The sequence below is a fragment of the Armigeres subalbatus genome, chromosome 2 (assembly GCF_024139115.2).
Source record: "Armigeres subalbatus isolate Guangzhou_Male chromosome 2, GZ_Asu_2, whole genome shotgun sequence".
Classification (NCBI taxonomy): domain Eukaryota; kingdom Metazoa; phylum Arthropoda; class Insecta; order Diptera; family Culicidae; genus Armigeres; species Armigeres subalbatus.
The window spans coordinates 344,524,085-344,546,367 of record NC_085140.1 but is presented as its reverse complement, the minus strand read 5'-3'; the positions used below and the strand labels follow the sequence as shown (position 1 = coordinate 344,546,367).

Here is a 22,283-nt window from a genome sequence, read left to right as displayed (position 1 = left end):
TACTTAGAATTCAATCACCTGGCCTATATCCAAAACTTCTTTGCAAAATGTGAAAGTTAGTACACCGATTAAGTGGTTGCAGCAATTAATCAATATCTATGGTAACACTACTTTACTTTTATTCGCACAAACTGTAAACAAACGCCCATCTGTCTAGCTGAAACGGCACGCCACACGAAAGCGATATTGCGAAAACAACGAAACGAGAACTCAGCCAAATGACGATGACGATGTACTCAATGCTTGAGTAGGCAGCCGAAACAGGAATGAATAAAGGCTTCTCTGCTGTGCCGTAAATCAACAACAACAGGAAATTTGGCCATCGATAAACTATAACTCTCGAAACTGGACGAGCGATAGTGGTTCTTGTTGAGCAGTTCGATATCGTTGGTTAATCTTCTTCTTCTTTTTCTATGGCTCTATAAATCTACTTGAAATTGGCCTGCCTTTCATCTGATCATCAATTGCAAAGCTATTAAATTAATTCTACACTTGAGATTTCATAAGTTACTATTAAGGCACTATGAACTAGCGTGACAAAATAAACTATTATATGCCTAAGGATTCTCGAGCCATATTTTAGAGCTTGCTCGGCAAAGTTATAAGCGTTTCTCTGAAGTTTGGATGGAGAAAATTTCGTTTCTTTAACACTAGAAAAGTATTAATTTCAACCATACAACATTTCAGTAAAATGCTAAAAATTATGTTATGGTTTGAATAAATGCGTTACAGAGATGTTTGAAAACCGTACATTTGGTGTTATATAATAATCGAATGCTGTAACACCTTACAAAGTCTTGTTTACAATTCATGCCAAAATTTTGGCAATGTGGGATAAGTTTCTGAAAAAATACGTTCACAGTTGTATAGCGAGCTCAGTCTTGAAATGACATTGCTTCTAAAGACATATTGGTGGGCACCGATTCATTCGTAATTTAATAATTAAGGAGTATGCCTGAGAAGTTTCCTGAAATAGCTGGATTGAAATAATCTAACAAAAAGCATTGCTGCTGCTTAAAAATGTCTATATAATTTGAAGCTGATACAAATATTTAAAAATAATTATGTTTCCACCCAACCCTCGGATTATTTGCTTAAAATTATATATAAACGCTTCGTTATGCAAGTGCGAAAAATGTGCACAACATGTTTAAATTTTTCAATCATACCTTCATTGAAGTTTGGTTAAATTCTCTTATTCGAGATATGAATAACAAGGCTGGGAAACGTGAAGAATCAACAATAGTTTCCCTAGCAACCCGTTCATTTACCCAAGCGTAGCATTCTCGTGTGCAAGCGCACATGTTTGAACCCAAGTTTAAACTCGATGTTTGAACATTGTACATTGCGCCTGGGTGTATCGGAGTTCAGGCTCGTGTTCAGATTGCTATGTGCAAGTTCGAACATAGCAAGCAATGTTTGATTGGGTACACAAACTTAGGTGAACATCTCACACATGTTGCACCTTGAAGACTACTTAAAAAACAACAACAAAATAAAATTTGGATAATTTTATTTTGAGGATTTTTAATTTTTTAATTTTATTTTGAGGATTTCAAAACATTCTTCAACAAATTCTAGGAGTTTTCCATTTTTTTACTTTTATATTTATTTTTTATTATCCCCCCCTTGTGTTTCAGGAGATCAGTTGAGTTGGACATGATTTTAATTAAATATTCGTAACGGCCTAATATAAACTGAAATTTGAAACACATTACATTATCTGTATCATTGAAAATTTTAGCCAAAATAAAAAAGTCTCAATGTTGAGGAAATCTGAAAATCTCAAAACTCATGAACGATTCAAACCAAATCATGTCTGATTCGACTCATCCATTTGTGTCGTTGCATGATTTCTGTGTTATCCGGTCCCGAGCAGCACATATGTCACAAATGAGTCACAGTGACTCATTTATGACTAAATCTGGTCATAATCAAGTTGCTTTAACCAAAAGTGACCGAATTGTGTTGCTAGGGGTGCTGAAGGCAAGAATTTAGTGACGAGCCAGTCCTGGGCTGATAGTCTCTCATATAAAGAAAAAATCCAAGATTTTACGTTCTTCGCATAGAGCATGTGATAATCTTCTGCATTTTAATTTTGCAGTACAATCGTTTATAAACAAATTTTGCTGCAAAAGCTCGCTAAAAGTGAGTTATTTTTGATATTATAAATTCGAATTTTCATTCCGTTTTGTTTTAAATATAAAAGTTGTTTATCGGGAAAATTTTCAAAATACCGGGAGAAAACTGGGAAAAAAACAGGAATTCGAAATCCAATATTCACTGGCCACCCTAATCGTAGATCTTCAACGTAAATGATGCTCCAAATTATTGTTTTTTGCTGTTTTTTATACATTGTCCCATATAAACTTCTAATGAGTTTCGCACCGCCCAAACGTTGACCGATTTGACTGAGATTTGGTCCATAGCACCAGGATGTCAAATAGACTCATCAAATAAGATGAAAAAGTATTGATGCAAACAAAGTCTTTACCTTCCATACAAAAAGTGTTACTAAAGGGAGTGTGGGGGTTCAAAATCATCAAATTTCGTGTTTCGTACTTTGTGAAAGAATCCTTATGGAAATTGAGCATGAGCATGAGCATGATGACCGTGCATTTCGTAGTTGCTACTCCGTGATCGACCAGAACAATCGCAATTGCACAGGGAACCAATGGATGGAAGCATGGGATTTTGCTCTCCAACCTCAATGTGCACAGTCCGAGAGCTCTAGTATTTTGGATAGTCTATAACAGCGCTGGCCACGTCCTCACGGTCATCGGAGATGGGAAGGAATTGATGATGCAGTCACTCGCCCACTGCAAGCCGAGAACACCTCTGCAGTCGCCACGAGCTCCTGCGGAATTTTATTGGAATCTTGGGGTTAAGGTTTTATGACAGAGGTTCGTCTTGGTAAACCAATGTCTTGGTTGCCAATGTGATAGTTATGAAAGGGTGGTGTAGTATTCTAATTGGATGCCGAAACGAACTTTTTCGCTCATTTCGAATTCTAACAGTAACCTGCTAGAACTAATCAAGTTGTAGGTATAGGGATAGAAGATGGAAACGGTATGAAAGCCCATTTCCAGTTCTAGCGATTGCTAGAACATGATAAATATATGAAAAGATACAAAGTAGGAGAAAATGGAACGGACCTGGGATTGAACCCACGACCTCCTGCGTATGAGGCAGAAGCGGTAGCCATATGACCACCAAGCCCGTTTTGTGAAAGAATCCTTATGAAAATTGGTGAAAAACCCGTTTTTTCAGAAAAATGTTGACGTAAATACTTTAATTTCAGTGAAAATATTTAATTTGGTGGTCACGTGTGATTTTTTTAAGAGGATTATGTGAGCTGATTCCCTCAGTCCGGTGTTTATTTGGTCAAAGCAGATTACTTAACTCTCACTTCTAATCACTTTTAATGTCTCACTTTCACCTTATCACTTCTTATTTCCCACTTACTTATTTCCAACTTACCACTTCTCACAACTCATTCATTATCTTTTATTGCTTACTGCTTCTTACTTATTCCTTCTCCCATCTAATTTCTCAAAACGGTTTAAGACCATAAGGCCAAACTGTTATTAAGACGAACAGTCAATAGGCCAAATTAGAAGTGCGATTAGCTTAGCTTTGACTGACTACACATATCTATGGTTGCTACTCCGTGATTGACCAGAATCAGTGAAATTGTACAAAGAATCAAACAAATGATCAATAACGGCGCCGACCAAGTCCTTATAGTTAGTTAGGAAGATGGAAGGAATATTAGTAGGTGGTTTGTGCTATTTGAAGACCGTGTTTACCTTTGCGTCTCCACAAAACCACAGGAAGGATTATCAGTTAGTCGGTAGGCATCGTTGGATCTGCATTTACTCTGATAAGCGATGCGACCGGGCCATTTTGTTACACAATGATTTTAACTAACAAAGATTCGGCCGCACAAAGCAGAACTAACTAACTACTTGCACACCGAACATGAACACGATTTAACCCGTATCAACTGAATTACTTCTCGACTGCACAAAGGCCAAACAATACCACATCGTTCGAAAAGTTTATGAACCGAGCATGAACACTTCTCACCATACATGCCCGGTGGCATATGCAAACTGTTGAGAATCATCGCGTTTTGGACGACCGAAACGACGCGCAGCACTAATACACGATCTTCCAAACATTAATCAATTACCTTTGTTGTCCATCGACAAGATAGAAAAAAATCACAGCATACATGCCCGATGACATATGCAAGCTGTGGAGTATCGCGATTTGGATGATTGAAACGACGCGCAGCACTCTGTATTTACTTGACCAATGACTACTGCAAACTATACAAGCGCATAATCCACCGAATTTCAAAATGATATTTTTTGTTTTGTGACGAATAACACACGAACTGGACTTACTTTCCCGATGATGGTTACTGCAAACTCCATTAGGCCAAATTAGAAGAGATAAATGAAAGTGAGAAGTAGAAAATGAGAGATGGGAAGTAAGAAGTTAGTTCTTCCTTCTTATTTATCCTTCTTGATCTTTCTTCATCATTCTTCCTTATCACTTCTTACTTCTCACCTATTTTTTATATTTTTTTACTAGAATTTCTGTCCCAAATTCTCACTACCTACTTCTAGCTTCCTCTTTTCATAACTGATTTATTATCTGTTACTTCTTACTACTTCTCACTTTTTGGTTCTCCCATCTAATTTCTCTCGAAACGGCTTTTAGTCATTAGGCCGAACGGTCATTAGATAGAATGGTTATTGGGCCAAATGGGAAGCGAGAAGTGTGAAGTGAAAAATGAGAAGTAATGGAAGAGCAGTGAGAAGTCAGTTTTTCCTTCTTCTTTCCTCTTCCTTCCTGCTTTCTTCTCACTTCTTCTTTCTTCCTTTCTACTTCTTGCTCCTTGCTTCTTGCTTCTTTCTTCATCATTTTTCCTTTTCCTTACCGCTTCTTACTTCTCATTTCTTGTTTCTCACTTCTTATTTCTAGCTCACCACTTTTCACGACGCATTCATTATCTATTATTGCGTACTACACACTTAGTTTTTATTTCTGCAGTTCTTCCGCTCCGCTGTGCGCCAGCAAATTAAAAACCTAATATCCCGATACAAATTACGTTTGAAGCTAATTTTCATCTCAGCAAAAAACATGTTTGCTGGGGCACGGCTGTGGGAATCTCGGTAAATGTTTAACATTTTGCTGAGATCTTGGTAAAAAAAATAAGTGTGTACGCTAGTAACATTTTGGTTTTATGTTGGTTTTATAACACTATTGGAGAGTAAATTATGATTTTCAAGAGCGTTATAAAACATGAAATGTTACTTGGGTACTTCTCACTCCTTGATTCTCCAATCTCATTTCTCAACGGTTTCTGAACGGTCATTAGGGCAAATGGTCATTGGGCCAAATAAGAAGTCAGAAATCTGAAATGAACAGTGAGAGATAATAAATGAAAAGTCAGTTCTTACTTCCTGTTTCTTCCTTTTTCCAACTTTTGCTCTCAGAAAAATTATAAAAGTTGTATGGCCACGACGGGATTCAAACCCAAAGTATAAACAAGAATAGCCATAGGGATGCGCTCACTCTAGCCACACTACCACGCTATCTTTATGTAGGTATCAGGTTATTTGTTCCACAAAAGCCACTACCGTTCACTTTGCTGATAGCACCGAACAAGCTCGGATATGAAAGAAAGCCAGCAAACGGCAATCCGCGGCAATCGAAGTGACCAAAAAATGGTTATCTTTTTCCAAACTGTTCTTTCCCGAAACATGATTCCTCCGAGAAAATTTTCGTTTGCTCCTGAGATTGAGTGTAGTAAATTTCTTAATTCTGATCTGTGGTTTTCCACTTCTCATTTTTATTTCGTTTAATTTCGGAGAAATTTTAAAAAACATTTTCCAGAAAATGGCATTTTCGGTACGTGAAATTATATGATAACATGGCATTCTGCAGATTCAAATTTGAGACCGTCACGACAAGTGATCAGGAAGTATGGGCTAATTATGCAACCGTATTCCAACCAATTTTGGAGATTTCGGAATTAATCGATCGTTAAATTCCTAGCAAATACTTTATCAAAGTGATTTGACAGGATATTTTTAGAGTCCATCACTGTCTTTAAGATTTTGCTTAACTATTAAAAACAATGGATCAAAAGCGCTATACTATTGAAAAATTGAATTTCACCAAGCACTGTTTAAAATCTAACCAACCAATCCCGCACGTGCATCGCAAGCACAGACATCAAAGTTGTGCAGTCAAAGTCACAACGATGACGCCGGTCACAGCGGTTCCAGCGGAAAGCGAATCATCGAGGGACCTTCGCCGATAGCAGCAGCACTCAAAGGAAATTCCTATGAATTGTTCGGACAATCGTGTTGGTTGCTGTTAGTGATTAAAAGGCGCATTGTTAAAATAAAATCGGTTCTTTCTATGAGAAGAAAGTGTTGATTGGGGAAATGGTGTCGATTTAGGTCCCAGGATATCAGTGCCTGTGCTGAAAATGTATTCTAAATGGTGGCATCTAAACGGAAACTCATCGAATGGCTATCAGACAGCGGTAGCAGTTAAGTGAAGATTTTACGCAAGTTTCGGACTAACATTTGATAGCTGTGATAGCTGATGAGGCGCATTGTGGATAAAAAATAGGTTCTTTTCAGGACCAACCCTTTATGAGACGAAATGGTTGATTACAGAAAATGGCGTCGGTTGCGATCCGACGATCCAGTGGAGTTAAAGTTGCCGTCGGTAGCAGTCACAAGCGCTCATCGGAGGGAAACACTGCAAAAATGTATTCGGATGGATGGCGTCTATCGCGGTTCAGCGGCAAATCATCGAGTGGCTAATGTTGGCGTCAGTAGCAGTAAAGTGAAATTTTCTCTTGAGATTCTGATTCTTGTTTTGTTGATGGTAGGAAAGGCGCATTCGCTGGTTGACTTAAATCCTGTACCAGTCTTTGCATCATATATACGTTATGGTGATTCAGGAATCTTCTAACGATGTTGCAAGTTCCAAGAACCACTGTCTTTTAGATGCTATGGAGTTTATGAGATAGTTCCAGCTCTCCTAAGGATCTCAGAAGAGATTTCGGAACGATTCCGGTTGCTGAAATAACTAGCGGGATTATACGCACGTCCTTCAGGTGCCACATCTGCCACATCCGCCAAGTCGTGGTACTTCGTTATCTCATTGGAAAATGTTGTTTGGACATTATGGTCTAGCGGTACAGCAAAGTCGATGAGGGCTACCCGCGTCATCCTTTTGTCGTAGACCACAATATCGGAAGCGGGACAGGCACATATTTGTAGTAGGCGACAAACTGATCAATAATGTTGTGCTTTAAAGCGAGCTGTTGGTGCACAATCTTGACGATTTCGTTGTGGCGACCGAAATAGGCTGAATCAGCTAAGGCTGAACACCAGGACACGGTATGCTTGATCGTCTCTCTTACTGAATTGCACTTCTTGAAGCGGTCCTCCACGTTTTCGTGCAATATATAATGCCGATAATTCTTCATCGCAATAATCCGGTCCGGGATGGCTACCATGAATCCTTCAATTTCTGAGAAGAGTCGGTATATTCCAGCTTCAGGCGTCCCATGCAACTCCTTCTGCTTTCACGATGCGATCTCGTCGACAGTCGATAGTCCTCCGGCGCCAGATGCAGGGCACTGAATCCGTGGTCAGCTTTACATACAGCGCGATAGATTTCATGGCAATTCTGCCTTTCCACGAAGTATCTCCGCAACTACGGTGAACGCCACACGTACTGCTCGTGCTTACGCCTCCAAGTTAGTATTGGCCCACTTAACCACCCCGAAAGTGTAGGTCAACTAGGGCACATGCTCCCTATCTCCATAGCGTGCTGCATTAGCCTGATGACGTTACCGTCTACCGTTATACAACTGTACCTTAAGGAGGTACGAGTGAGGTATTGAATCGTATACCCTTTTATGGCCGATACACGCAATTCTGAGGTTCCTTCGCCTGTGGGTGGCCTGTCCGACAAAAACTGCATCAATAATGACCTGATCCTTGCAGCCTCAAGTGTTGCGTCGACAACCTTTTTGTTCCTCGGTCATCAGGCTGTCGACTTTGCAATGGTTCTGCACCCAGACTTGAAAGAATCGTTATTGGTCTGTACTTTGCTGGGTTCAAAGTGTTCCGATCCTTCGGCAGAAGATAAGTGACAGTAGTGATGAATTCCAGTAGCTGCCCGTGGTTATCTAGTACCGTGTTGAAGCATTCCGCCATCCGCCCATGGACCATTGTGAGTTTTTTATACCCGAAATTATGCACAAAATCGGTAGTTTGGGAGTTTATAAGGTTCAGACAGACAGAAATTCATTTTTATGTATATAGATATAGAAGATATATAGATTGAAAAAATATTATTATTATCATTACAAAGAAAAACCAAATTTAAATTATAAAAATTCAAATAATGATGTCTTAAACATTATTTGCAATTTGGTAATCAAAAAACATTTTTGGACGCCAGCTGCTACCAGTTGTGTTACTAAAGACAATAAACTCAGATCAGAACAATCTCTTTTCCGATTTATTGCATTTCATTCTAAAACAAACAATCCTATACCACAAGGAGTTGACTGATAACATTGATCAGTTCGGCGTATTTTCTTCCTATTAAAATTGTGCTCAGTAACTCCAACTCGCCAATCCCTAAAGAATGAAAATGTTTTAAATATTTCCCTTCATATGTTCGGAATGTTCGCCACTGTGAGCTAAATAAACTGATAATAAGCTGCAGCCGAGAAACTGAAATCGTAATCAAGAAGCTGCAGGAACCCAGAAGAAGCTTGAACCGAACGTGCACGCAAATGAATATAAATTAGTAGCTTAGGGCAGAGGTGTATAAATGAGAAAAATTAAAACATAATACATACAAGTGAAGCAGATTCACGTACAACCTGCGAGATGTTCTCCCTCAGCTGTGCTGCCATTCCGGGCTTGTTGAGCCCCCGGGTAAACTTTCTTTCTGTCATTATGTTACGGCGGCGTTGAAAAACTCCTTTCGCTTTTAACACACACCTTCCTTGGTTTTTTAATTATCGAACACCACCGCTGCTCGGGCACAAAATTTTGGCTGATTGATCGCTTCCAATTACACTTTCGTAACACTCCCCGATCGGGGTCGGTTGAGGACGTTGATATCTATTCACGTGAAAGCAGGTTGTCGTCTCGCCTGCCAATGGGTTTTCTTTGTTTTCATCCTCTTATCACTATTATCACTGGATTTTCATTTTTTCCTCTCCTCTTTTCATTCATACACAGATGACAGAGATTGCGGAGCTCTGTCGTCACTTTGTCGCAGCTCAGCATCCATTACTACTTGTACAATTACACCGGTTCTCGTCTGACAATTTCACTTCAGTTAAAAAAAAAATGATGGTCCCTAGACGGCTAGGCCACAAGTCCACAAAACCCTATGAAGATGCTAAAAGTGGCCGCCGTCATGCAACATTCCACTCTGTCGGGCTATGATTATTGCACCCACTATCAACACAAAACAGGACCATTGCAATCCATCTCACCACTACTATGCAAGAACGATTCATCTGAAATATTATTGCTTTAGAGCACTCCTGTGTACGGTATAGAACATGCTGTCCCGATCAAGGGTATGCGATAAGGGATTTCAAAGTGTCTTAAATATTGAAGTTAAGTTACAAAATATTAAAAAAGAAAAACCTAATATTTGTATTTTTGTAGAAAATATTTGTGTTTTTACGAGAAAAAAAAAACAAAAAAAAATGCAATCGCTGCATTCAACTCTGAGCTTTGAAAAACGTACATAATTTTATCAGACCATTATTTTTTAGGATTCGTTATAAGTTAGAACAAGACGAAATAAAGAGTGTTATACACGAGTTAGATCAAACTGAAATAATAATAAATATCGCATATCCTCAGTTCGGCACTCTTCTCACAGAACAAGGATCTTCGTGGCCAAACACACGCGCCAATCGGCCATCATCACGGTATTCGTGTGCACTCTTCTTCCTCTCCACAGAACCAGACGGTCGCGGATGCATACACACAGGGGCAACACTCATCACTACATTCTTCGCTAGCAGATGCTTTTCTTACTTGATTTTATTCTGCCCATGAAAAAACACCCATCATTAGGGAAAATGGAAAATTCTGACTGATTAGGTGCACTTCCTCTGCAATAGCTCACGGACAGACCCCGTTCGCTACTTGCTCTAAACAGATAATCGCTTTCTCCGCAATCACTCGTTTGTCACTAGCGCAATAATTTGATGTCCAGCGGCAACCGGACCGCTTCCGATCAATCCTATATGTTTACACCCCTCATACTTTCGATTGCCCGTTAATTTGGAAGGATTATGATAAGATATCCACTTTTACATCGTTTGTAATTCCGAATAACAGCAGAATACATCAATTTTACGCGAACTCGACGACCAACAACGGAGCCCGACGTCTAATACAATCCAATCGTCCGAGTGAACTGCTGAGTGAGGCGAGGCGCGGACTTCATTATGCTGGTGGCTGGCTGTCTGCGTAGCGCTGAGCTCTCTTCTTCGACCGTCGTCTACGATGACGACCCACTCTCATCGACGAAGCGACGGACGACATTGCGCGCACACAAACGCTCGCCCGCCTGCCGTCGATCCTCGGACCCGGCGAAGGACTGGTGGTGTGGTTGAAGTGGGTGAAATTCATCGGCTGGTTGGGCGGTGGGCTGCTCACCCACACTACTTGGAAGAAACTGTTTTGTTTTGGTTCATGCTTCGTCTCCCTTGCGTACGGTAGCCGGACTCTGATGCTTTGCTGGGTGATGTTTGGGAGCCTGCCGCACTCGTTCGTTGCTGGGTGGTTGGATTCGTGCATCGGAAAGGATTCATCCAGCATGCGCACCACGTGAGTTTGATGAATTCAGGAAGACGATCGTCTTCGTCTGTACGGGCGGGGTTCAAAGGAAAGGTGGCTTTTGTTTTTATTGTGGTGAGCGACGTGCGATCTCCACGGTTTATCATAGATCATTAAGTTTTCTTGGCTTTGTGCTGCCGATTGTGAGTGAATTAAAGTTTTATATGTACATAGGTATATAATCACGATATCGGTTACGTTTGTCACGTAAACCGACATCCGATTCCATTATGAAATGTGTTTCCTGCTTCCTCCTATAGAATCTTAACATGCCCCTCGGCATGTGTTCTGTTCATTGAAAGTTTTTCATTTCACTATCGTATGCGTATTTAAACTGAGGTGAACCAGCCTAGTGAAGACAAACACTAGTGATAAAGTGGTGAAATGCCATAAATTGTTTATGTGTGGCAAATATAATGATACATATCCAGGTGAATTTTTTTTTTTTGACTCTAGTCTGGGTTAAAATTTGGTCTTGTCGTTTTTGATTGATAAAAAATACCCTTTGCACACACAACTAAAATGGTTTCAAGAATTTTAAACAAACAAATTGAGTTTCCTGAGTTTTCAATACTGATGCTAATGTAATGTGACCAGACGTCTCGCGTTTCGCGGGACGCTGCATTTTTCAACTTTTACAAATTTATTACAATTCATACAGCCTTACAAATATTTTTTCTTTTTTTTTGGGCCAAAATCTATGCGAAATGCACTTTTGGATGATACATTTTCAAGCCAGTGCAGTGACGCAATCCAGATAGACGTCCCGTGTTTCGCAGGACGCTAGCTGGTCACATTATGCTAATGACAACTGAAGGCGCATACAGATGATGGCAGATGTTTCAAGATATTGACATAATGAAATTGCATAAAGTAGTATTAAAAAGTCGAACAACTTCTTTAATATTCTTCCGAAATATAAAGATATATCTGAAGTATGTTTGAGTTTAGTAGATTTCTCAAAAGTTTTACATGAAAAAAGTAAATTGAAAGTTAGTCGGCTGTTATCTCAGAATACAAAATTAAATTAAAATATTTATTTAGGGGAGTTGTCTTGAAGAATTGCCAAACAACTAAAGGTAATCTTTGATATAACGTACCCCCGATATAACGTACACTCGATATAACGTCACTCGATAAAAATTGCCATGAGCATTCATGTAGCGGATCATATTATCTTATCCAGCTTTTTGCGCTAGCCATAAATTAACAAGAGATGAATCGAATTTGATATATGCTGTGAACACAATTTTTTATAACATCTTGGTAGAATGTGAATTTAGATTTTCCTCGCTACCAACGAGATTTATTAGGTTGTGTGTTTTTAATCAACAAATCCAAATTCAATTGAAATATTTGAAAAAGAAAATCACGCATTCACATTTTCTAATATATTATTCGGATTGGAAATTGCCTCGACTTCCCTGGGCATAAAAATATCATCGTGTTAGCCTCATGATATACGAATGCACAAATGGTAACCTGGCTTGAAACCTCGCAGTTAATAACTGTGGAACTGCTTAAAATAATAGTTCTAAATAATATTAAAATTAACAACTTTAAAACTTAAAAAATTAAAAAGTCACAACAGTTTTTCTTTAATTTTTAGGCACATTTGATATAACTACAACTTGACAAGGGGCATATTGTGGCAGACAATCTTATACGCATTTCAAAGTACAAGTAATTGACTATGATTTAATACCTGAACTGTCGAGTTGTAAGCAGATGTAAGGTATGTTTAACCAAAAACCATTTTCTACTGTTCAAAGCATAAATCAATCTTCGGTATTTTAGCATTACTCTTGTGGAACTTCAAGTAGGCCAGGTTGTTTTGATCATAGCTTCATGCAAATATGCTTTCACTGGTATGTAGAATATTATAAACCATTCATTTTTCCACAAAACGTTTAGTTCTAAGGAGTTGATGAAAGAACGCACCATGCGTCTCCATAAGCTTGTATGATGAACATGTTTAAGGGTACTCCTCACGGAATCCAAGTTTCAAAGTGCTCGCGTTTTCAGGGGCACACCACTCGATACGGAAGCAACGCACAACTGTCATTTTTATATTTTCACGCTTGCTGCGACGCAGCAAAGCTAAATCAACAAAAATGACAGTTGTGCGCCGCCTCCGTATCGAGTGGTGTGCCCCCAAAAACACGAGCACTTTGAAACTTGGAGTGACCTTAAAACTTATAGGTATAAATAGTAAAGTAATATAGGGTGGGTGTACAAATTGTTGCCATACATAAGAACAACTGTTTTTAAAAAAAAAATAAGTAAAAGGCATGCGGGTCGACTTAATATAACAAGCGAAAGGTTTTACTGTGGAAACCACAATAAAATTTGTTACAATCCTCTAAATTGATTAATCTATAATAGAAACGCATGCACCAGTTGTGGCACTATTCTTAATTTTGATTCCTTATTTGGCAAATCCCATTGTTTTCGTATGAGATTGGCCAAATAGGGACCACTAGTGCGACCACTGGTGCAAAGGACGTCAAAAATTAGGCAAAATCAATTTTTACAATTATGCTTTGCTTGTTTTGGAGGATATCGAAGGTGTTATCGTATCATATGAATATGCTTTATCAATCTGAACTTGTTTTGTGGTGATTTTATTGGCCATTTTGCATATAAAGCACTAGCGCGACAACTGGTGCTATAGCCACGACTGGTACATCTAGCCTATCTCCAAAAGTAATGAAATTACGAATTTGGCGTCTTCGACAAATTTTCCAGAAGAAGTTTTGTTTCAACTTTTGTGAAGACACAAACCTCGTATGTTGTAAAGTGATTTTTTTTCATCTCACAATCGAATCGATCATTAAGCTAAATACCTCCTAAGAAGCGCATTAGCTTACTGATTAAATATCTGGAAGACACCTTTTGGACTTAATTGTATGACAATAGTATTATTAAATAAACGCGGTAAAAAAAGATGATCACCACTGTGCATTCGATGGGTCTATATGAGGCATGCGAATGTAAAAAGAAGGTTTTCCCCATTACGCATTTTCTCTCAAGAAGCCCTTCCGTAATAAGTACGTATTGTATTTTATCCGTGAATTAAGTCAGGGATCAAGACGATCATTTAAAAGGCTGTTATGTGCCTACCTCACGTTTTAGATGAACAATAATCTCATTCACAAATCTGTGTGAGAGATACTCGAAAACCCCAGATTAATCCACCTAGCGGTGATCAAAGGCATTATTATAAAATGTATCGAGAAATGTTTATTAGGGATGTCAATTAATGGCTTAGCGCTGAAAAATGTATATACGGTAGATTGTACCGTGCACAAGTTTGTGATTGTAATAGAGACTTAAAAAAATGGTATGGCTCTTCTTCCTCATATACTTTCAAAATTCATTTCAAGTCAAAATTTGTACATGTTTAAAATGGGGTCATTACTATGTCTTGCACATATTTATTTATGGAATGATGCTATGACAATGAAAATGTCATGGAATGATAAATAACATTTCATAAAAGATAATTTGTAGAATAGATTCAGTCAGAAACCTAAATGCGTATAGAGTTTAGAAGCCATATGCGTATATAGTTTAGAAGCCAAAAATAGTGGAAATCTCGCTTAACTTTTCAAAAGGACCTAAGTAACATTTTTTTCATGAATTAATTTGAATAGCGCAATCAACAAAACAACATGAAAGATTTTGATTGCAGTACTTAAATTAATTCATGGAAAAAATGTTACTTAGGTCCTTTTGAAAAGTTAAGCGAAAAATGTTAAATAACATTTTTTTTATTCTTCTTCATCTTCTTTTTCTACATTCCAACAAGAATTTGTTTTTAGTTTTCAACTTAGTATTCTATGAGCATTTCCTCAGTTATTAATTGAATGCTTTTTCATTTTATCCTATTCAAATTTTCATTTGGGTCTTGCACTTAAAACTACAGATGCTAATTATTGGGGGAAGGTGGGGAGATTTGATCCCCGGGGAGACTTGATCACCCCCTGTTTTATCGAGAACTAAAGTAGTTTTGTTCTAGCGTATTTTTTAGTATAGATCCTCTAGACAAATGACCTTTATGTGGTGAGTTATTTTTTGGATTGACAACATTATTTATTCTGCAGGGCGGTTTGTATGTTTTGACCTTCCTAAAGTTTTATTTATTGACCATGCAAAATATGAATAACTTTTCATAACAATGACCAAATGCTTTCGTTTTTTTCACAGCACAAAGCCATAAATATGCTTAATGATTTGTACTGATGAAAATTTCAACATTCCTTCCATCAAATGTTTTGGATATTTGGTTTTGAAGTTATTGCATCAATATGGAGACACTTGATCCCCACTAGTCATCCATACAAAAATTTGACGAAAAAATTCAAAAATATATAAATTTGTTCTCAGGCTTCTTTTTTTGTAGATTAGACAAATTTGATAAAGGGTTGGCAGGAAAAATTATTTATTGCGTAGATATCATAGAAAGGGGATCAAGTCAGCCCAAATTTTAAAATTGCTTGAGCTGTTCAATTCAATAACAAACATCGTTCACGTATACGCACAGCAATTCGAAAATTTGCGTATTTTGAAGAAAAAATAATGAATAAATCTGAGGGCACCTTTCTATTTTTATCAAAGCAAGTTCTTGGAGAGGGATCAATTTCCCCCGAAGTCGATTTTTGACAGCAATCCAAAAAGTCGATTGCGTATCAATAACAACAATTATTTAAGGACTGCCAATCAACAGTAAAGTTAAATACTATATTTCTTAGAGAATCTGTATAGAAATTGCGTATGTTTATTTATTTTTGGCTGTGATACATCGGAAATCAGAAAAGGGGATCAAGTCTCCCCAGTCTCCCCTAATTATTTCGTTTGATGATAATTCGAACTACGGACAAATTAACTTAAAAGCCTATTCATGGTTGCATATGAGGAGCCAAAGATGTTATCGATCATTTAGTAATTTGCGTTCGATCATTTAGTAGCCTGTCAATAACTCACTCCAGAAGCCGAATTTCAAAATGTGTTGTATGGTGGACTTCTAGTGCGAAGGTTTTTCTACAACTCTGCTTAATAGTTTGTTGCCTGAATTCCACTAGTAACGGAGCTATAGCTATAGTTTCAGTAACTTAGACTAAATGATAACAAAAATTTCAATCATTTTATTTAAGCCACTGTAACTATCGCTATAACTCCGTTATTAGTTTTTTTATTTTTTTTTATTTTTATTTTTTTTTATTTGCTAATTATCTAATACATGCATTTATCTCTTAGGCTAGGTGTTCCGTGTTTTCTTAACACTATCATCCTTATTTGCTATGTTACGCTTTTAATTATTAATATATTTCAATTGCCTCTGGCAGTTAGGATATTTAGACTCCGTTATTAGTTGAAATCTTACTACGAACCATTAGGCAGAGTTTTAGAAAAACCTTCGCACTAGAAGCCCACCATACAAAACACTTTGAAATTTAGCTTCTGGAATATGTTATTGATAAACTACTAAATGATCGAACGCAAATCACTAAATGATCGATAACATCCTTGTAGGAGCTTGTGATAGATAGAAGTGGGCTAAGCCCAAAACTAAACTGGTGACTAGGTGTTTGCTCTGGTTAAAGCAGAACTAGTCATCCTCTTGCTCACATTCTAATTTGTTTCTAAAAAGTCGACTAAGAATCGCTCGATGACCGTGCATTTCGTAGTTGCTACTCCGTGATCGACCAGAACAATCGCAATTGCACAGGGAATCAATGGATGGAAGCATGGGATTTGCTCTCCAACCTCAATGTGCACAATCCGAGAGCTCTAGTATTTTGGATGGTCGATAACGACGCTGGCCACGTCCTCACGGTCATCGGGGATGGGAAGGAATTGATGATGCAGTCACTCGCCCACTGCAAGCCGAGAATACCTCTGCACTCGCTACGAGTTCCTGCGGAATTTTATTGGAACCTGGGGTTAGGTTTTTACGGCAGAGGTTCGTCTTGGTTAACGGGTTGCCAATGTGAGAGTAATGAAAGGGTGGAGTATATTCTAATTGGATTCCAAAACGAGCTTTTTTGGCTCATTTCGAATTCTAACAGTTACCTGCTAGAACTAATAAAGTTGTAGGTATAGGAATAGAAGATGGAAACGGTATGAAAGCCCATTTCCAGTTCCAGCGATTGCTAGAACATGAGAAATATATGAAAAGATACAAAGTAGGAGGAATGAAACGGCCCTGGGATTCAACCCACGACCTCCTGCGTATGAGGCAGAAGCGATAGCCATATGACCACAAAGCCCGTTAAGAATCGCTTACACTGATTTATGCCCAATAAGTCCTAAAAACAATTTATAAATTCCATCATCCGAGCTGGGCCCTCCTTAGCCGTGCGGTAAGACGCGCGGCTACAAAGCAAGACCATGCTGAGGGTGGCTGGGTTCGATTCCCGGTGCTGGTCCAAGCAATTTTCGGATTGGAAATTGTCTCGACTTCCCTGGGCATAAATGTATCATCGTGCTAGCCTCATGATATACGCATGCAAAAATGGTAACTTGGCTTAGAAACCTTGCAGTTAATAACTGTGGAAGTGCTTAATGAACACTAAGCTGCGAGGAGGCTCTGTCCCATTATGGGGATGTAATGCCAATAAGAAGAAGAAGATGATCATTCGAGCTACCAGAATTTGGCTTTTTGTAAATTTGCGGTGGCTGGTTTATAATTGGAGAGATCAATAAATTAAAAATACAGAGAACTATTATCGTGGGGCATCGAAATCCGTACACTTAAGCACCTTAGTATATGAAAAAGTCATTAGAAAATAGGAATCGAATGTAAATAAAACGTTTGTCACTGACACAGGAGTATGAAGGCTTCTAGTTTTGAAGTGTTTCACATTTACTCATTAAAAAACTATGAAAAACATGATAAACTAATGGATAAAATCTACTACTTCTGACACGAAATCCGTCCACTGTGGACGGAATTCGAATCAAAGGATCAAAATCCGTACAGCTATTATTTAACTAAATATTTAAATTGAAGCAGTCTGATTGACTAAACTAACACTGTAAATAGTTCGATACGAACCTTGAGAAGCGATCCCTTCGATTTGTATTCCGCTTGTCTTATGTAATGATTCGCAATTAGCAATTAAAACACAGTTACTTTTGGTGCAATTATGCTTTACCCGAAAACAAAATGGCGGCAAAAATTCCGCGTTTGGTGAGTGGCGATTTGTTTTTGATTTTTGCTGTTTTAATTACAAAGCCTTCTTTCCATTTTTTCCCTTAGAAACTTACTGCCAAGTATCTGAACAGGATAAGATAAATTATTTCTACATTAATTACCTTTAACACCCTTTAATTTATTGATATCTCATGAGGTGGACGGATTTCGGTGCTGTACGGATTTCGGTCCCTCACGGTAATATCAATACCAATCAAGTCACTGTTGGCACAAATTAGTTGCCTACTCAGATCTCTATTTGATCATGCTCAAAAAACGAGTCAGTGTCGAAACGCAGTTAAAGTAAGAAAAATAATGCTTTGGCCATAACTTTAAAAATTGTGGTCCGATCTAAATCGTTGTTTATACAAAACAATGGAACTGATCCCATAGTTCTATCTGACCCATTTTCGATAATAAACTCCCCAATAAAGGTAATTCGTTCCCAGTTTTTCGGTTGACTTGTAGGGTAAGTGCCTTAAAAACGAGCGAGACTTTTTGCGCACATACATACATACACATACACAGACATCATCTGAATTCGTCGAGCTGAGTCGATTGGTATATAACACTGTGGGTCTCCAGGTCTCCTTTAAAAACTTTGGTTTTGTAGCGAACATACAGCCTTCACGTATATTTAGTATACGAGAAAGGTAAAACATTTCATGGTCCAAAATACGTCGTTTTTACTTTCAAAACCACATTTTTACGAGGATCCTGAAGGTTCAGGTCTGTCAGAGTATCACATACTGACCACCCGGAATTATTAACTTTGCGAAAATGATGCAGCATTGCAATATACCACTTATGTGGAACGCGCGTGTCGGTGTATTTTAAAAATAACCAATAATCCAAATGCGTTGACACCTGCCAAGCTTATATTTTCATGGATACCTGGAAGAAGTAAAAATTAATTATATGTTTTGATACGAGCATACCATTAAACCATATTTTAAAAGCATGTTCGAATTTCAAGTAAAATTACAGTCCTATGTTGTAAACAAACAATTTTTAGCGAAGCCCCGATTGTTAAGATCCATCTATAAAAATTATAATGGACACAGCATGTGTCAAGAGGGGTGATTCAAAGTCTTATAACACCGACTCGTAAAAAGCTAACCTCACATGGGCAGTTCACAACAGGACAACGTCTGCCGGGTCGACTAGTATAAAATAAATCAATTAATTTTCCATGTTGTGAGAAAAGTTGTAAGTCCTCTACTCAATGCAGAGGAACAGCGACGGAAACGTCCAGACTTAACAGTTCGACGATATATTTTCTGCCAAATCCTGCCGTTTCCGTCACCGTTCCGTTACATTGCGTTAATTTTCCAAAAGTTTAGTCGCCTTGGTAGTCCGTCTAAATATATATTTTTTTTACAAAGTTAAGCCAAAGTAATTTACTGATCCGCACGAAGCAGGACCATATAGGGTTTCTGTTCCATTATTAATAACATGCTCCTATATCAATAACATTCGTAAAACAGGCAATTTAGGCTCAATTTGTGTCGTGTTTTGTAGTTTTCCGGCGTGCTCACTGCTGAAAAAAATCACAAAAATGGGAAATAAAATAATTAGCGCACCAATTCTTTGTTTTGGAATGGTATTGATTTGGGTAAGGGGCCCTCCTTAGCCGTGCGGCAAGACGCACGGCTACAAAGCAAGACCATGCTGAGGGTGGCTGGGTTCGATTCCCGGTCCCGGTCTAGGCAATTTTCGGATTGGAAATTGTCTCGACTTCTCTGGGCATAAAAGTATCATCGTGCTAGCCTTAAGATATACGAATGCAAAAATGGTAACCTGGCTTAGAAACCTCGCAGTTAATAACTGTGGAAGTGCTTAATGAACACTAAGCTGCGAGGCGGCTCTGTCCCAGTGTGGGGATGTAATGCCAATAAGAAGAAGAAGATTGATTTGGGTACAACGTATGGATTCAAGGAGAAGTTCCACTATTTCGATAATTGCTTACAAAAATTTTTCAATATTTTTTGGGCAAACATCTATGCGAAATGCATTTTTGGAAGACCATTTTCAAGCCAGTGACGCAATCCAGATAGGCGTCTCGCGTTTCGCAGGACGCTTGCTGGTCACATTTTTTTAAATGCTTTATTAGAGTGATTTTTAATGCTGATCACATTACCATCCTAATGCGAATCTATAATATCTGAAACAGAAAGGTTGTAAAGGCTCCCCCAACATAAGCGTTTTCAACACCGTGATGGTGACAACTATTCGATGCGGCTCTATGAGTGGCTGCATGCAACGTTTCATTTGCGCTCTCATACCAATAGCGACAAAATCGCAAACATGGAGACGCTTGGTGTTCCAAGGACTTGAAATAAGAAATCATCGTAAGTCGTAACAGATGTCAGTTGTCATTTCGACCATATGGGAAGAACGACGAATTATTGCAAGCGCCTCCTCTGCATGTAGTATGGAGCAAATGCAAATAAACAATCCGCACGCTATGTTTAAAGGCAACTATTATGCAAAGTGAATGCACCTCGGATGTTAAGCCGTTAAATCATAGTTTTTGACCTCTAGTTTAAGGATCTGTGTCGATTAAAATATTTCATCGGTGAAATTTTGACTTTTTTACTATTTAAGGTAATATTTTTACCCTAAAAACCTTACCTGATTTTTTTAATTTTTTTGAAACGAGTTATATAAAATCCAACTACTATTTTTTTTCCTGATGCTTTAAGAAACATTTTCATATAAAAACATTTTTAATATGATGAAAATAGTAGAAGTTATATTAAAATTACTGCCGGTTTTAAATGAACTTAAGGTTTATTATGAATAGATCTGGAGCCTTCCTTAGCCGTGCGGTAAGATGCACTGCTACACTGCAAGACCATGCTAAAAGTGGCTAGGTTCGATTCCCGGTCTTGTCTAGGAAATCTCTCGCCTTCCCTGGGCATAAAGTATCATCGTAGTCTCATGATATACGAATGCGAAAATGGTAACTTGGGCTAGAAACCTCGCAGTTAATAACTGTGGAAGTGCTAAATGAACACTAAACTCCGAGGCAGCATATGCCAGAGTGGTTGATGTAATGCCAATAAGAAGAAGTATTATTGAATTTAAGAACATAATATCACTTTTTAACATTTCAAATCAACAAAAAATAAAACTACGAACTAGTTCAAAGTAGTATTTATGTTCTGTATTTCAAACTTGATTTAGCCTCAATGGACGTCTGCATTATGTGACCACTTGTATATGCTACCATCGTGGATAACAGTTTACTTGCATTCTGTTCGTGGTTATCTGGCATTTTGTAGTTTTGCTAGATAGCATGAACATTTTTGTGGATGGCTTCCGTTGTTTGCTCCGTGTACTTTGTAAGGCCTCTCTGTGATGCGCTCACAAAATTCAAGAACATGGAATTTCAAAATATGAAATTTTTCGGTGATTGGTAGCCCGGCTGCTATCCAACTGTCACAAAAAGCTCGTATGGCGTCTGAATAGAAGTCCATAAATGTTACACAAAAACTGCAATCAACTACCTGTGGTAGACTCTCCAATACTTTATAATAACCATTGTATTATTTTCCTTTCAAAACACCCCGTTTAACTAAAAGACTTCGGCAGTAACGCCCAGTGAAACCAAGTTGAGCGTGATGGATTGAGTTACCCTCTGATGTCCAGACTTTAGATTTGTCTTGATGTTTTTTTTTGTTCCAGGCCACAGGGCCGAAAATTTGGTAGACCAATAATCCCACCAGCGCTGGAGGAGGGGTTTTGTCTAAAATTGTGTCATAGTCTCCTCCTTCCAGAAGATGATTATAAACACAATTGAAATATAATCGAGCATCTTTCTTGATCTGTCCAGCGTTGAATTCTGTTTCTATGGTAATAAGTGGACGGTGCAGGGTTGCTGGTTTTTTAATAGACACGTATGAGATATGCAGTTACACAAGAATTCGCTATCGAAAAATGAAATATATTTTCGGTGTCAACAGTATTTCTAGTATAACTTCTGCTACTTTCATCATATGAAAAATGTTTTTATATGAAAATGTTTCTTAAAGCATCAGGAAAAAAATTTAGTGGTTGGATTTTATATAACATAAAACAATTTAAAAAAATCAAATAAGGTTTTTAGGGTAAAAATATTAGCTTAAATAGTAAAAAAGTCAAATTTTCACCGATGA

General features: G+C 38.1%; 2 protein-coding genes across 6 annotated transcripts in view; one reads left to right on the top strand and one right to left on the bottom strand.

Annotated features, from left to right (window-relative positions):
* Window positions 1-10,487, bottom strand: part of LOC134212875 (dedicator of cytokinesis protein 9) — a 329,834-nt gene extending 319,347 nt beyond the window's left edge. For 2 of the 5 annotated variants that reach the window (XM_062691136.1, XM_062691139.1), the window contains exons 1-2: window positions 10,119-10,487; window positions 8,915-9,586 (exon numbers count right to left, since the gene is read on the bottom strand). In XM_062691136.1, the coding sequence (XP_062547120.1) occupies window positions 8,915-9,013 (99 nt within the window). In that variant the 5' untranslated portion in view covers window positions 9,014-9,586; window positions 10,119-10,487. Of the gene's footprint in view, window positions 1-8,914; window positions 9,635-10,118 lie in introns of all 5 variants that reach the window. The other 3 variants (XM_062691137.1, XM_062691140.1, XM_062691138.1) reach the window with 3 other exon arrangements.
* LOC134212878 (protein phosphatase 1L) overlaps window positions 1-22,283 on the top strand; it is a 143,409-nt gene that overhangs the window by 75,814 nt on the left and 45,312 nt on the right. The gene's annotated exons all lie outside the window — the stretch shown is intronic.